We start from the raw sequence: 12,730 nt of genomic DNA on the forward strand, positions 1-12,730 counted from the left end.
GCTTTGTACTTTGCAAAGTTTGTCACATTATCTCTCAAGCTACCCATCACTATCATCTTCTTCCAGTCGTGCTTGATCTTACCTGAACCCCGTTTGAACGGCACGCATCACGTCTTCTATCAAGCTGCTCTGTTGAATACCTTACCCGACTCTGCCGCAAGCCTAACCCCTCTGATAAGACCTTGCCGAAAGGGTGAAATTGGACGAGACGCGCTCGCGAAACCACGCGTAGCACACACTTATTCCGCTAAGTCTCCTCCTTTCCTTGAACCGCACGGCTCTCTCCCTACCCCATTCTCATTACAATGGACTTCCGAGTCCGGTTACACGCAATGCCAATACTCACACTGATAAAATGTCTACCGTTCCAGGCGGCGTTAGCAATGCCCTTGATCGCCCTCCCCAAGAACCCTAGCCTTCCACAAGACTCGATCCATCGACGATTCCGAGGCCCACCCACATTCAAAAGTGTTGATGGCGTCAACTATGCCATTTCAATTCCTACCTCTTCTACCACAAATCCATACGTGGCGTCGGTGATGCCGGTATGGGAACTTCCAGACGGACAAGTGGAAGCTTTTCCGAGCTGGATCAACCCAAATACGCTCAACTCGGTGAACGCGGCGACATTGCCAACCACAACCATACAGTCTACTTCAACCAGTACCTTCTTGGTTACTGTATTCGTCACTGGCAGTCAGCCAGGCTGGCCTCTGACAAATGCTGCTGCAAGCAACACGCCGGTAGCACCAAGTTCTGCTTCTCCCGCGGTACCGGCATCGCAGGCCACAACGCAGACCTTCGCAACGAGCGTGCCACAGGAGTCCCTATCCTCTCTGACCACATCTGCGGTGCAAAATGTGACGGCTGCTCCTCCAGCCGATACAACAGGATCCATACAAACCACCCTCGAACGATCGGGCAATCCATCTTCACAGCCTTTCGCTACCAAGCCAGTCAGTAGTACAGGAACGCTGTCCCTCGTCGACACATCTACGCTCGGCAGCATCGGCCCAACCGCATCCGCAAATATCACCGGCTTACAAGTCAACGATATCTTCCAGCCAATTGCAACAAATGCCCCGCCACCGCAGATATCCTCCCGCTCCGATCATCCAGTCCCTCGACTTGGGATCGTGCCACAGCAGCAGAAACTCGAAACGAACAAGTTCTATGGCAACTTCTACTTGGGAGACCAGAGTGCCGGTACATGGACACATCCCTACTCCATCGCTTGGTCGAAGGGCGCAGGCGAAACCAATAGCTGGGGTATGGCGGTATCTCATACCGAAAGAGACCAGCTGGCAACCGCACCTGCTACGAGCGTGGATGCTGGAGAGTGGGCGTATTTCGTCAATCCAGTCGGCATTCAGAGTTTGGTGCTGTCTGCAACGGAGCTCGGTAACGGCACCACATTGACTACGGACACGCTCGAGGCTTTCTCTGTCAACGTCAATTTGATTGCTGATGGGGACCCTTCGCCCACCATCACCTTCCCCTTGGTCCAAGGAATGGCATTCGTCACAGGCGTCTACAATGATGCTACACCTCTCCTGCAATCTGGGCTCGGTATCCAGAGCGTCACCTATACGGGTAGCGTGCTCAACGGCACCACATTCAAATACACCGCGCTCCTTGCGAACGGCTTCACGTGGCTGATCTACGTTACGCCGTCCAGCAGTGGATATCAAGAGAACTCCTTTACCCTCATCAGTCCAGTTGCTATCCAAGGCGCATCAGGCTTCTCCGGATTCATCCAAGTCGCCAAGCTTCCGGCCAATACCTCAGACGCAGAAGCCGTATACGATGGGTCTGCCGGGGCATACGCAACAGCCGTCAACATCAGCGGCTCTGTCGAGGACACTACGGGCACCTTCTCTCTGAGCTGGACGAAAGCGGGAACCACGAGTCAGCCTCTACTCATCTTTGCTCTGCCCCATCACATCTCGTCCTTTGCATCCGATACGTCTGCAGGAGTCACGGACGTCCAGCTCGTGACGGCTACCAAGGGTTACAGTACAGCCGTTTGCGGAGACCGCTGGACACTCCTCGAGCCCGACCTACCGATCACAATGTCTTTCGCTCCTTGGTCACCTTCTCTCGGCTCAGTTGACACCCTCCCGGCAGCAGCCATTACAGCCATCAACCAGGCAGGCGCAGTCGAATTAGCAGAGGACATAGCCCAGCAAACCAACACGGGCAGCATGTACTACGACGGCAAAGCACTGGCGAAGTTTGCAGCCATTGTCTACGTTCTCCATGAACTGGCGGACAACGATACTCTAGCTCTCACGGGGCTTGTTGAGCTTCAGACGGCTTTTGAGTTGCATGTGAATAATAATCAAACGTACCCGTTGGTGTATGATACCTGTCGGGGCGGGGCGGTCAGTATTAGTACTTATCTCAATGGGAATTCGGGGGATGATTTTGGTAACACGTATTACAATGTTAGTAGTGTAGGGCTTTCTCAGAAGATGAGTGGCTGCTGACACTGAACATCAGGACCACCATTTCCACTATGGGTACTTCCTGTACGCTGCCGCTGTTGTCGGCTACATAAACCCATCGTGGCTACAGGAAGGCACAAACAAGGCTTGGGTGGATATGCTGGCTCGTGATTATGCCAATTCAATCACAGATGACTCGCATGTCTCTCTTCGTCGTCTCCGAACGCAGCATGCTGACTCTACCGCCACAGATACTTCCCCTTCAGCCGGATGTTCGACTGGTACAACGGGCACTCCTGGGCAGAAGGGCTCTTCGAATCCGCCGACGGCAAGAACGAAGAATCGTCCAGCGAAGACACAATGGCCAGCTACGGCGTCAAGATGTGGGGCTTCGTGGCAGGCGACACCAACATGGAAGCACGCGGCAACCTCATGCTCGCCATCCAAGCCCGCAGCCTGTCCGACTACTTCCTCTACCTCGACACCAACGCCGTCGAGCCCGCGCAATTCACCGGCAACAAGGTAAGCGGCATCCTGTTCGAGAACAAAATCGACCACACGACGTACTTCGGGAACGAAGTGGCGTACATCGAGGGCATCCACATGCTGCCGCTCATGCCGATGAGCACCCTCATCCGCTCCCCTACGTTTGTGCAGCAGGAGTGGACGGCGTATGAGTTGGGGGCGGTGGCGCCGACGCTGCAGAGCGGGTGGAGGGGGATTCTGATGGCGAATTTGGCGATTGTTGATGCGGGGGCGAGTTGGGAATTTTTCAGCAATGCTACGGGGGAGTTTGGGTTGGGGCTGCTGGATGGTGGGGCGAGTTGGACTTGGTATCTTGCTTGGTCTGCTGCTTTGGGCGGGTTGGGGTAGGATGTCGTCTGTCGCTGTAGTGCTACTGCACAAACGAAGAATGCAATTAGAGCAAGTGTGCCGGCAGATCGTAGGGCAAGGTATCCGAGGCATGAGGAGGTGGATTGGGTGGCCGAGGAAAAGACGACATCCACTTTGGCAGACTCCGCCATGCTCCTCCCTTACCCCGCATGGTGAGGGGTGGATGGATGGAGAAGCTGGTAATCAGGCGGAGCAGCTAGACTCCCACACGATTTGTCGCAGTTGATGTCAGAGTAAGAAGACGATTGACTCGAGTACTTTCCCCTGTGTCTCCCTTGTATCAATCCTTACCATCAAAGTCTCTGTCATCCGATTACTACGCTCGCCTCCATCTCAATCAAAACCAGTCCTCAGATCATCCATCAAGGTCTCGCCAGCATGTCTAAGCTCCCCGATTTCGATGACTTGCCCAAGGTCGAGGGCATGCCGCAAGGTACTTACATTGCCACTCCATCCCCCATAACGACATGAACACTGCTCACACCCATAACCACCTCTAGGCTGCGCCTGGGGCGTCTGGGACAAAGGCGGCAAGAAAGACGTCTACGGCACGCTGAACCTGCTCACGCCCGAAGTGGTGCAAGCCGCGTACAAGGAGCTGCGCGACGGCGTCTCCGTCTCGCTCAACTGGCCCATCGGCGCCATTGAAACGCCCGGCTTCGGACGCAAAGGCCTCGTCCACAAGGTCATCAATTTCCAGGACACGCCGCTGGCTTGCCACGGGTACGATGACGAGGTCGAGTTCAACACGCAGTGCAGCTCCCAGTGGGACTCGCTGTGCCATTTCCACCACCAGGCGTCCGCCAAGGGGTACAACGGCGTGCAGACGAACGTCGAGGCGCTGACGCAGAAGTACGGGCAGGAGGACAAGGAGGCCAAACTGCCCACTTTGGACCACTGGCATCGCCGCGGCGGCCTGGTGGCGCGCGGCGTCTTCCTCGACTACAAGCTGTACGCCGACGAGAACGGGATTTCGTACAGCCCGTTCGACTCGCACCGCATCTCCATCGACGTGCTGGAGAAGGTGGCGAAGAAGCAGGGCGTCGACTTCCGCCCGGGCGACGTGCTCATCATCCGCTCCGGCTTCACGGAAGGCCTGACGGGCCAGGCGCCGGAGAAGCAGCAGGAGCTCCTCGGCACGCACAAGACGTGCGGCGTCGAGGGCACCGAGGAGTCGGCCAAGTGGTTTTGGAACAAGCACTTTGCCGCCGTGGCGGGCGATGCGATTGCTTTCGAGGCCATTCCGCCTATTGTCAATGGGAAGGAGGCTGGGGTTGCTGAGCTTGTGCTGCACCAGTACTTTTTGGCGTTGTATGGGATGCCCATTGGCGAGTTGTGGGATCTGAAGGAGCTCTCGGATACGTGCAAGAGGCTGGGCAGGTACAGCTTTTTGCTGACTAGTGTGCCTTTGAATGTGCCGGGTGGCATTGGCTCGCCGCCTAATGCCCTCGCGTTATTCTAGGCTGAGAAGCTGGTGGATTGGCGATAGGAAAATAGGAGGGGCGGCGCAGTATATAGTGCCGTCGTAGTTCAGCAACAAGACGATATCAGATCTTCCTGCCAGCATTTCCCATCTGTGATGTGGACATGACGATTATACATGCCTTGAAGTCATACACAGGTAGGGCAAAAGCGCGGAAATGCATGTATTATCCGACATAGTACAGTGTATTGGAGATTGCTATACAGGCGACAACAATGCATAGTTGGCCGGCTTCCATGCCACGTCCGAGCCTTCTCACCTCTCCGTCCATCTTCTTTTGCCCGAGGGTCTCCTGATCTATCGCAACTGGCGGAATAGCTTGGGTGCAGCGCACTGGGTCGCGCAGTGCATCATGTGGAAGACTGGGGAGATGGTAGTTAGCACGCGGCTCCTTGCCGTAAACCAGATTGATAGGAGGACACCTACACTCTTCGACACAGTCCTCTTCGGCCTTGCCCTTCTCTTCCTCCTGCTGCTGCACGCGCTCGGCGCACTCGTCGTAGTGTCGTTTCAGCGGAGCACATGCGGCGGTCTTCAGGCATTCTAGCGGGAGCCGTGTCAGCGGTTGTGTTCATCCCGTGCGGCGGATAGTGGGAACTCACCCTCTTCGAGCTTGGGCAGCGGGTCTTCGGGCTCCTCCTCCTCTTCCTCCTCTTCCTCATCATCGTCTCCTCCCTGGTCATCTCCGCCCTCCTCACCACCATCTTCTCCGCCCTCCTCCTTGTCTTCGCCCTCGCCGCTGTCGTCACCTCCGGACTCTTCTTCGTCACCGCCTGCAGCGACTGGTCAGCAGGGGGTTCCATTGGCGATTCATGCTCGGCCGGGTATGCAATATTTCTTACCCTCTTCAGACTCCTTCCCCTTGCCTTCCTCGCCCTCCTCTCCGCCTTCTTCCTTGGAATCTATCATCACACCCATTGTCAGCAAACAGCACTCCTTCAACAGATCCCAGCGCGCGTCCTCGCCCGCGGCCAAACGCATCCGCACCACTCACCAGAAGACTCTTCCTTCTGCTGCTCCTCGGCCTCGGCGGATTGGATGGTCAGGGAGGCATAGAGGTCGGACAGGTAGTCCACGAACCCCATCTTGAAGGTCAATGGACTGATGCGCAAAGCCAATGGGGCAGGGTGGTGGGTTGAGGGGGGCGGAAGAGAGAGGTGTGCTGGGTTTTTGCTGGGTCGGTTCTGCTTAGGAGGCGAAGCTCTCGAAAAGCCTGGAGCTGCTCGGCGCTCGCGGAGCTGCTAACAAGCCTCTCGGGCCAATGACGGCAACACTAACCCTTTCGGGCGTTGTCGGGAAATAGGATTAGGTAAGCGTGTTGCGACCACCTTCACTCAGCTCGAGTCCATCCATGCTTGCGCTTGGTACGGACATACGTGTGTCTGCTCCCAGCCTGAGCGCAAGCTATAGTGGAAAATTGATGACTTGTCTACTCAATGTGTGCCCAAATATGACTTCGCCGTCCGCATGCCAGTCCTCGGCTTCTTGAGTACTCGCCATACCCGACTGGGCCTGACTTTAACCCTCAGAGTGCTGTGGAGGGAAGCCGTTCAAATGCAAGTCAATCATAAAACAAAATGGTGTACCACCCACTCGACGAACGTCGTCAAGAAATCCGACTTCTCATAGTCAAAGCCGGCTCAGGAAGCGACCCGCTACAATGCGAACTGCAGCACCGTTTCCTGGAAGCAGAGCAAGAAGCCCCCAGCTACGAGACCATCTCCTACTGCTGGGGCGATGCGAGCAGCAGAGCCGAGATCTTCCTCGACGGCGTGGCGACCATGGTCCCGGTGAATGCGAAACTTGCCGTTCTCCGCATGCGGCGACCAAACTGCGATCGCACTCTCTGGATCGATTCGATCTGCATTAATCAGGAAGATCAGGTCGAGCGGGCGCAGCAGATCAAGCTCATGGCACGAATTTACTCGTGTGGGCGGCAGAATATTGTCTGGTTGGGTCCGGAGACTGAGACTACTGCTCGAGCTATGGAGACGATGAAGGCGATTGTAGACAATGCCAGGGAAGAGACGGATGGCTTCGAAGCCTTCCACTCCGAGCTCTACGACGACCATGGCTCGTTCAAGCATGCCATCTCTCCAAAAACGTGGAACGACGATGCTTTGGATCTCCCGGCGCTTCTCGACATCTACCGTCGTCCGTGGTTTGAGCGCTTATGGGTTGTCCAGGAAGTCGCCTTGTCAAGGCGGAACACTTGTCTCTGCGGGCCTCACGAGATCCCTTTCGAAGACGTCCTCAGGAGCGCAAGCTGGGCATATCACAAGCTTGACTTTCTCTCAGACAACATCTTCGACGACTTCGACCCTTCGCTCCTCCTCCGCATACTCTTGGTGATGGATCGATCTTCCGGATCACTTTCGAGCACTGCCGAGCACGCCTTCGACCTCCACCAAACAGTCGCCACTCTCCGTGGCTTTCAAACGGAAGATCCCCGCGACCACGTCTTCGGGCTCCTAGGCCTCTTCCGCATTTCTGACCCAGCTATCACGAAGCTGCTGGATCCGCAGCAAGACAAGTCCCTTGATCATGTCTTGCGCGATGCCACGCGAGCTATGATTCAGCAATCGGGGAGATTAGATTGCTTTCGATCCCTTGGAGGTGTGCACGCGGAGCTTCAAGATGTCGAGTTGCCTTCGTGGGCGCCTGCGTGGCATGGAAGCGTGGACAGGACTACTGATGCTGACGAGTTCTCGCTTATATGTTCTGCGGATGGATCTGCGGAGGGCTGCCAAGTTCAAGATACCAGTCACTGGAAACACTGGGATGATCCAGATGTTCTCAAGGTGAATGGATTCGTGGTTGGCGAGGTCGCTACCATCTCCGATGTGTTTGACGATGCGTTCTGGGACTTCTCCGAGAAAACCATCCATCTGATTGAAGAAATTCAAGATCTCTACGATAATACTAATGATGCAGCTGATGAGGACGCCGATGTGCGACTCGGTAGAACCCTCCTCGCCGGAATCAACTGCTACCTCGACGCCCCAACCGACGACGAAGCGCGTGACGTCCGGAAATGGTTCAACTTCGTAAAAGCCAACCACACCATCCCCGCAGACTTGCAACGCTACAATCGAGACCGAGGCCGAGAGAATGGAGCCGAAGACAGTGTTGCATTGAGAGTTACACGGATCCAAGAGGCGTTCCACTGCGCGGCGCGCAATCGGCGATTCTTTACTACCGATACGGGATTGGTTGGTCTTGGACCGCGGAGCATGCGGCCGGATGGTATTGTTGCTGTTGTGTATGGCTCGGCGCTGCCGGTTATGCTGCGCCGTGTCAATGAATACTACAATTTGGTCGGCGTGTGCTACGTGGATGGTATCATGTATGGTGAAGCTGTGAAAAGGCACCGAGCTGATGGGAAAGAGGACGTTTGGTTTGAGATCCACTGAGCAAGTGTGAGACTACAACTTTGCTGCATGCTCAGACTTGCTACGGGTACTGCCAGCCAGTCAATCGATTTGGTTCTTGCCCAGCTTCATCTTGTCCATTGTCTTGGTCGCTTCATCCTTGTACTCGTCTCTCCACCGGCTTTGCGGCTGGCGCTCAAAGACGACGTCGCCCATCTGAATTGCATGTGTCAGTGGTGGCTGTGGGCATGCATGGGGATTAGAGGACTTACTGTCCAGGTCATTCGCTTGCGATCAGTTTCCCAATCAACCTGTAACCAGTCAGCGTGATTCAGTTGTGAGGGTCTGGCAGTAAAACATACATCGTTGTCCGGACAGATGACGTAAAACTTGCCATCGCTCATCTTCTTGTACAAGTAATCGGCAACCTGCTCAGGCGCCCACGCACCAGCCGGCTTCTCCGTCACGCCCCTCTGAGCCGTGAGTCCGGTGAAAGTCCAGCCGGGCACAAGCAAATGCACGCTCGTCGAAGGCGAAGACTTGGCCAGGTCGAAGTTCAAATGCTCGGCAATAGTCTTGACGGCGCTCTTGGTAGCATTGTACACCGGGTTGCCAGGCGGGTTGGTAATCCCCTGCTTACTCCCCGTGACGATAATCGCCTTCGCCTCCCCCTGATTATCCTGGAAGTGCGGGAAAAAGGTATTAATCCCATTCGTCACGCCGAAGAAGTTGACATCAAACACCTTCTTGAAGTACGCGGAATCCGTCCAGTCGCTCGTGAACTGGATCCCGGCATTCAAATGCAGGAAGTCGAGCTTGCGCCCGTCCTTTTCGACGGCCGTCTTGAGCGTGTCCCAGTCGCTGAGCGAGGAGACGTCGATCGAGTGCGCCTCGACGTAGCCTTTCGTTTTCACCGCTGCTTTTGCTTGCTCGAGTTTCGCTTTGTCCCAGTCGACGAGGATGACGTTCATGGAGTGGGAGCCGCAGAGTTTGGCTACGGCAAGGCCTACGCCGCTTGCTGCGCCGGTGATGAGGGCGGTGGCGTTGGCGCGGAAGACGGAGACGGGAGATGCCATTGTTGGGGTGTTGATGATTGATGAGATGGATTGGGGAAAAGGAAGATGGAGAGGATGGAGGAGATCAATGCCAGTCGTCGATGACTTTTATTCTGGCATTGGGGTAATGACGTTGTTGGTCGGCGGTATCCATTTTAACTCCGCGGGATCAACGCTTCACTACGCGTGACAAATGTGCCGTAGCATCCCTCTTTGCTGAACACTTATTTCTTGACAACGACCTACACAGCTCACATGAAGTGAAGATGGGATGCACAGGCGAGGCTGACGTTGGAGTGCACGTGGAGGGAAGGCACGTGCCTGCCGCCTTCCTTCCCTTCGTTCCTTCCCCAGACGGGTTCCCATGGCAACATGGCGTCAACACCACCGCTCCAACCCATCGTTCACGCTAGCACACACGTCTCCGACACCAATGACCCGCGACTGTCATCCAATTGCCCCCTCCTCACTGCCCACAGCTTTGTGAACAGCAGATTGACCGAACATGGCAGACGGGAGCGTCTCGACCGCTCCTCCAGCCCGCCCGCAACACCACCGCAGCGCATCCTCCAAATCCAACGTCTTGAGAGCGTTGGTCTCCTCCAAGCCTCGTCCCGAGAACGCGGCCTCGGGCGTATCACCTTCGAAACAAAATGTCCGCACCGGATACAGCGTCCCTCTTCTCCCGCCGGATCACCCTCATGCAGCCAAGGGCAAGGTGCTTGGTGAGCGACAAAGCAACATGCAATCTCCCCCTTCATCTCCTTCGAAGAGCAAGCCAAAGAGGATTGGTACTGCGAAGACGACTCATGACTTGCCCACTTTATCCCGCCCTCAGTCAATGGAGAAGGGACAGCTGAATCCAAAGAAGGCCAAATCCTCCACCAATCTAGCCGGCATGTTCGCAAGGAAAGATCGCTCGGTCAAGGAGGCTTCTCAAGCAGGGCCGAAGGATAAAGAGAATACAACACCCCCTGCCTCAACAAGTGGGCCAGCGCAAACTCCTATCTGGGCTCAATTTGCTACGACTGCGAAACCGATTCCCCCACCAAGTATTAGGGACGATGCTTCGCCGGTCAGTCTGAGGGGGGAGATTGCAAGGTATACGCCGCAGGAGTACTCTCCGTCCAAACAGCGCAATTTCAACGGAGGATTGGATCAGCCACAGCTACGGCCGACTCTTGCAAGTCGACCAACTGGCATTGTGGATGGGAATGAACGAAGGAGGAGCAAAGATGGAGGCAGACGTCTATCGGGTGAACAAATGTTCGAAGCCAGGCGGAGGAGTACCGATCGCAAGAGCAGCCAAAGCAGTGCCGAGCACGCACCGTTCGAAGCCAAGCTGACCATCGCCAAACGTGGTGGCAGAGTGCTGGCAGCCGTCGCTGCTCTGCAGGGCAAGGGGACTCAGCAAGCAATAACGCCCAAGGCGGAGTCGCCGCTTGATCCCAAGAGCGTTGATGAGGCGTTCGAGGCCGTTCTGGACGCACGAAATATTCCCGAGCCAATGAGAGACAAGATGAGGTCGTTGACCCTGCGAGTCAAGGCGGATTTCATCAAGCAAGATCAGGAAGCCTCCAAGATGTCCACCAAGAGCCGTTCGGAGTACCACAGTGCTCAGTCAACCGGGCCTCGTAGTCCCGTCAAATCACGCCCAAGCTCACCAGACAGGTCACGGGCGACAGAGGAAGAAGACGGCAAGTCTACGAAGCGATCACGAGCCCGCAGCCGCACCTTCACCTTCTCCAAATCGGACAAAGGCGGCGACGGCTCACCGAGCAAGAAGGTGAGATCCACCAGCAAGTCGAGGGCAAAGCATGACGGGCAAAGCACACCCTCCACTCCCACCATGCCTCGCAGCTCGACGGACAGACGAGGGCATGCTGGCCCGGCCGTTCCTTCAGACTTCATTTCGTATCTTCGCGCCAATCGGGACCCCGTCACCGTGGAAGTCGGACGGCTACACAAACTTCGCATCCTACTTCGCAACGAAACGGTCGCGTGGGTGGACACATTTGTGTCGTTGGGCGGGATGACGGAGATTGTTGGTTTGCTGCATCGGACGATGGAGTTGGAGTGGCGAGAGGAACATGAGGATCAGCTTCTACACGAGACGCTGTTGTGCCTGAAGGGGCTTTGCACTACCGAGCGAGCGATGGCCGAGTTGGAGAAGGTTGCCGACACATTGTTCCCGGCTCTGATTGGTATGCTCTTCGATGAAGAGAAGAAGGGTCCGGCGGAGTATTCGACTCGGACTATCATCATTGCCGTTCTCTGTAAGTCGATTACCTACGTTGTTGAGCGAGCTGGTGTTCACCCAACTAACTGTCGTCCAGTCAATTTCCTAGCAGCAGCGACACCAGAACGACTCGAGCAGCGCGCTCGCCAGATCCTCGCATACATGGGCGAACCCACGAAGCCCGTGGAGGCCAGACCAGTAGACTTCGTGCTCGACATGCACACGGCGAGACCATACAAGCTCTGGTGCCGCGAAATGACACACGTCACAAAAGAAGTCTTCTGGATCTTCCTGCACCATCTCAACGTCGTCCCTCTCCCCAAGTCCACGGAGGAAACAGCACCGGTAGACAGTGATGCCGCGGAAAGAGCGAAAGTGCTCGCAGCAACCTACTCCCGCCGCCACTTCCCTGGCACGCGACCCCCCGTGCCCGCAGCACCCTACATCGGCGGCGTAGAGTGGGATGCAACAACCTACTTGACCGCACACCTCGACCTGCTCAACGGGCTAATCGCGTCCATCACCACGGCCACAGAACGCAACACGTTGCGCACGGATCTGCAGGCTTCAGGCTGCGAAAAGGTGCTAGGGACGACGCTGCGGACGTGCAAGGAGAAGTTCTACGCGGGCGTGCATGATGGGTTAAGGGCGTGGGTTGCGGCTGCGGTGGAGGATGGGTGGGAGACGCGGTTTGTGCGTGAGGGGCCGACGATGGAGGAGCAGGCTAGGGGGTGGAGTCCTACTAAGGGGAGTCCGGTGAAAAAGGGGAAGAAGAAGGATGTGGCGCCTAAGTTGGAGTTGGAGTTGAATTTGGATCTTGGGGGAAAGAAGGGAGAGGGCGGTGGTGGTGGTGATGACGGATGGCTTGATTGATGGAGTTTGGATTGCATGACTGGACACCGTCTATTATATTGCTGGTGTCTTGGGAGATGCATGAATTACGAGACGGGCAAAGATCACGATCGTGCCGCGAAATTACAGCTGCATTGCCGTTTGATTGTGATGAGAGGAAGCATTGGCGGTAGAACTGCCAAGGATATGACGTCGACGCGCGGTGATGGCAGACGTAAGAGATCCATCGCAAGCTTCCCTTCCCTGATCTCACTAACGAGCTCTTGGTCGGGTCAGTTACATTCAGGGCTGTTTCTTCTCATATCTCTTCCCTCTTCTCAGCCAGACGGTAGTTCATCATCGTCTTTGCCGTCCCTGCCTCCTTCCCCTCGGCGCCGGCGCTGCTCACC

At 56.0% G+C, this 12,730-nt stretch overlaps 6 protein-coding genes across 6 annotated transcripts; 4 read left to right on the forward strand and 2 right to left on the reverse strand.

The window, feature by feature from the left end:
• Nucleotides 1-383: 383 nt before the first annotated feature.
• Nucleotides 384-3,488, forward strand: BDY17DRAFT_349543 (glycosyl hydrolase family 81-domain-containing protein; the record flags this gene model as incomplete). The annotated part of the gene is made up of 3 exons (XM_033738168.1): nucleotides 384-2,447; nucleotides 2,503-2,645; nucleotides 2,699-3,488. The coding sequence occupies 3 exons, from the start codon at nucleotides 384-386 to the stop codon at nucleotides 3,318-3,320; spliced, it is 2,829 nt and encodes a 942-aa protein (XP_033585812.1). The 3' UTR covers nucleotides 3,321-3,488.
• A 231-nt stretch (nucleotides 3,489-3,719) lies between these two features.
• Nucleotides 3,720-4,803, forward strand: BDY17DRAFT_319213 (uncharacterized protein; the record flags this gene model as incomplete). The annotated part of the gene is made up of 2 exons (XM_033736258.1): nucleotides 3,720-3,774; nucleotides 3,842-4,803. The coding sequence occupies 2 exons, from the start codon at nucleotides 3,720-3,722 to the stop codon at nucleotides 4,801-4,803; spliced, it is 1,017 nt and encodes a 338-aa protein (XP_033585813.1).
• A 318-nt stretch (nucleotides 4,804-5,121) lies between these two features.
• Nucleotides 5,122-5,909, reverse strand: BDY17DRAFT_313795 (ubiquinol-cytochrome C reductase hinge protein-domain-containing protein; the record flags this gene model as incomplete). Its single annotated transcript, XM_033735757.1, has 5 exons — nucleotides 5,122-5,186; nucleotides 5,251-5,367; nucleotides 5,427-5,597; nucleotides 5,667-5,726; nucleotides 5,819-5,909. The coding sequence occupies 5 exons, from the start codon at nucleotides 5,907-5,909 to the stop codon at nucleotides 5,122-5,124; spliced, it is 504 nt and encodes a 167-aa protein (XP_033585814.1).
• Nucleotides 5,910-6,147: 238 nt separating this feature from the next.
• On the forward strand, nucleotides 6,148-8,251 carry BDY17DRAFT_305233 (heterokaryon incompatibility protein-domain-containing protein). The gene has a single exon (XM_033734832.1). It carries the CDS (start codon nucleotides 6,402-6,404, stop codon nucleotides 8,235-8,237), a length of 1,836 nt encoding a protein of 611 aa, XP_033585815.1. The 5' UTR covers nucleotides 6,148-6,401; the 3' UTR covers nucleotides 8,238-8,251.
• Nucleotides 8,252-8,297: 46 nt separating this feature from the next.
• On the reverse strand, nucleotides 8,298-9,271 carry BDY17DRAFT_257495 (uncharacterized protein; the record flags this gene model as incomplete). Its single annotated transcript, XM_033731692.1, has 3 exons — nucleotides 8,298-8,411; nucleotides 8,468-8,506; nucleotides 8,558-9,271. 3 exons carry the CDS (start codon nucleotides 9,269-9,271, stop codon nucleotides 8,298-8,300), a joined length of 867 nt encoding a protein of 288 aa, XP_033585816.1.
• A 202-nt stretch (nucleotides 9,272-9,473) lies between these two features.
• On the forward strand, nucleotides 9,474-12,362 carry BDY17DRAFT_287190 (armadillo-type protein; the record flags this gene model as incomplete). The annotated part of the gene is made up of 3 exons (XM_033732135.1): nucleotides 9,474-11,526; nucleotides 11,587-11,812; nucleotides 11,858-12,362. The coding sequence occupies exons 1-3, from the start codon at nucleotides 9,756-9,758 to the stop codon at nucleotides 12,360-12,362; spliced, it is 2,502 nt and encodes an 833-aa protein (XP_033585817.1). The 5' UTR covers nucleotides 9,474-9,755.
• Nucleotides 12,363-12,730: the final 368 nt, after the last annotated feature.

The sequence above is a fragment of the Neohortaea acidophila genome (assembly GCF_010093505.1).
Source record: "Neohortaea acidophila strain CBS 113389 unplaced genomic scaffold BDY17scaffold_12, whole genome shotgun sequence".
Lineage (NCBI taxonomy): Eukaryota > Fungi > Ascomycota > Dothideomycetes > Mycosphaerellales > Teratosphaeriaceae > Neohortaea > Neohortaea acidophila.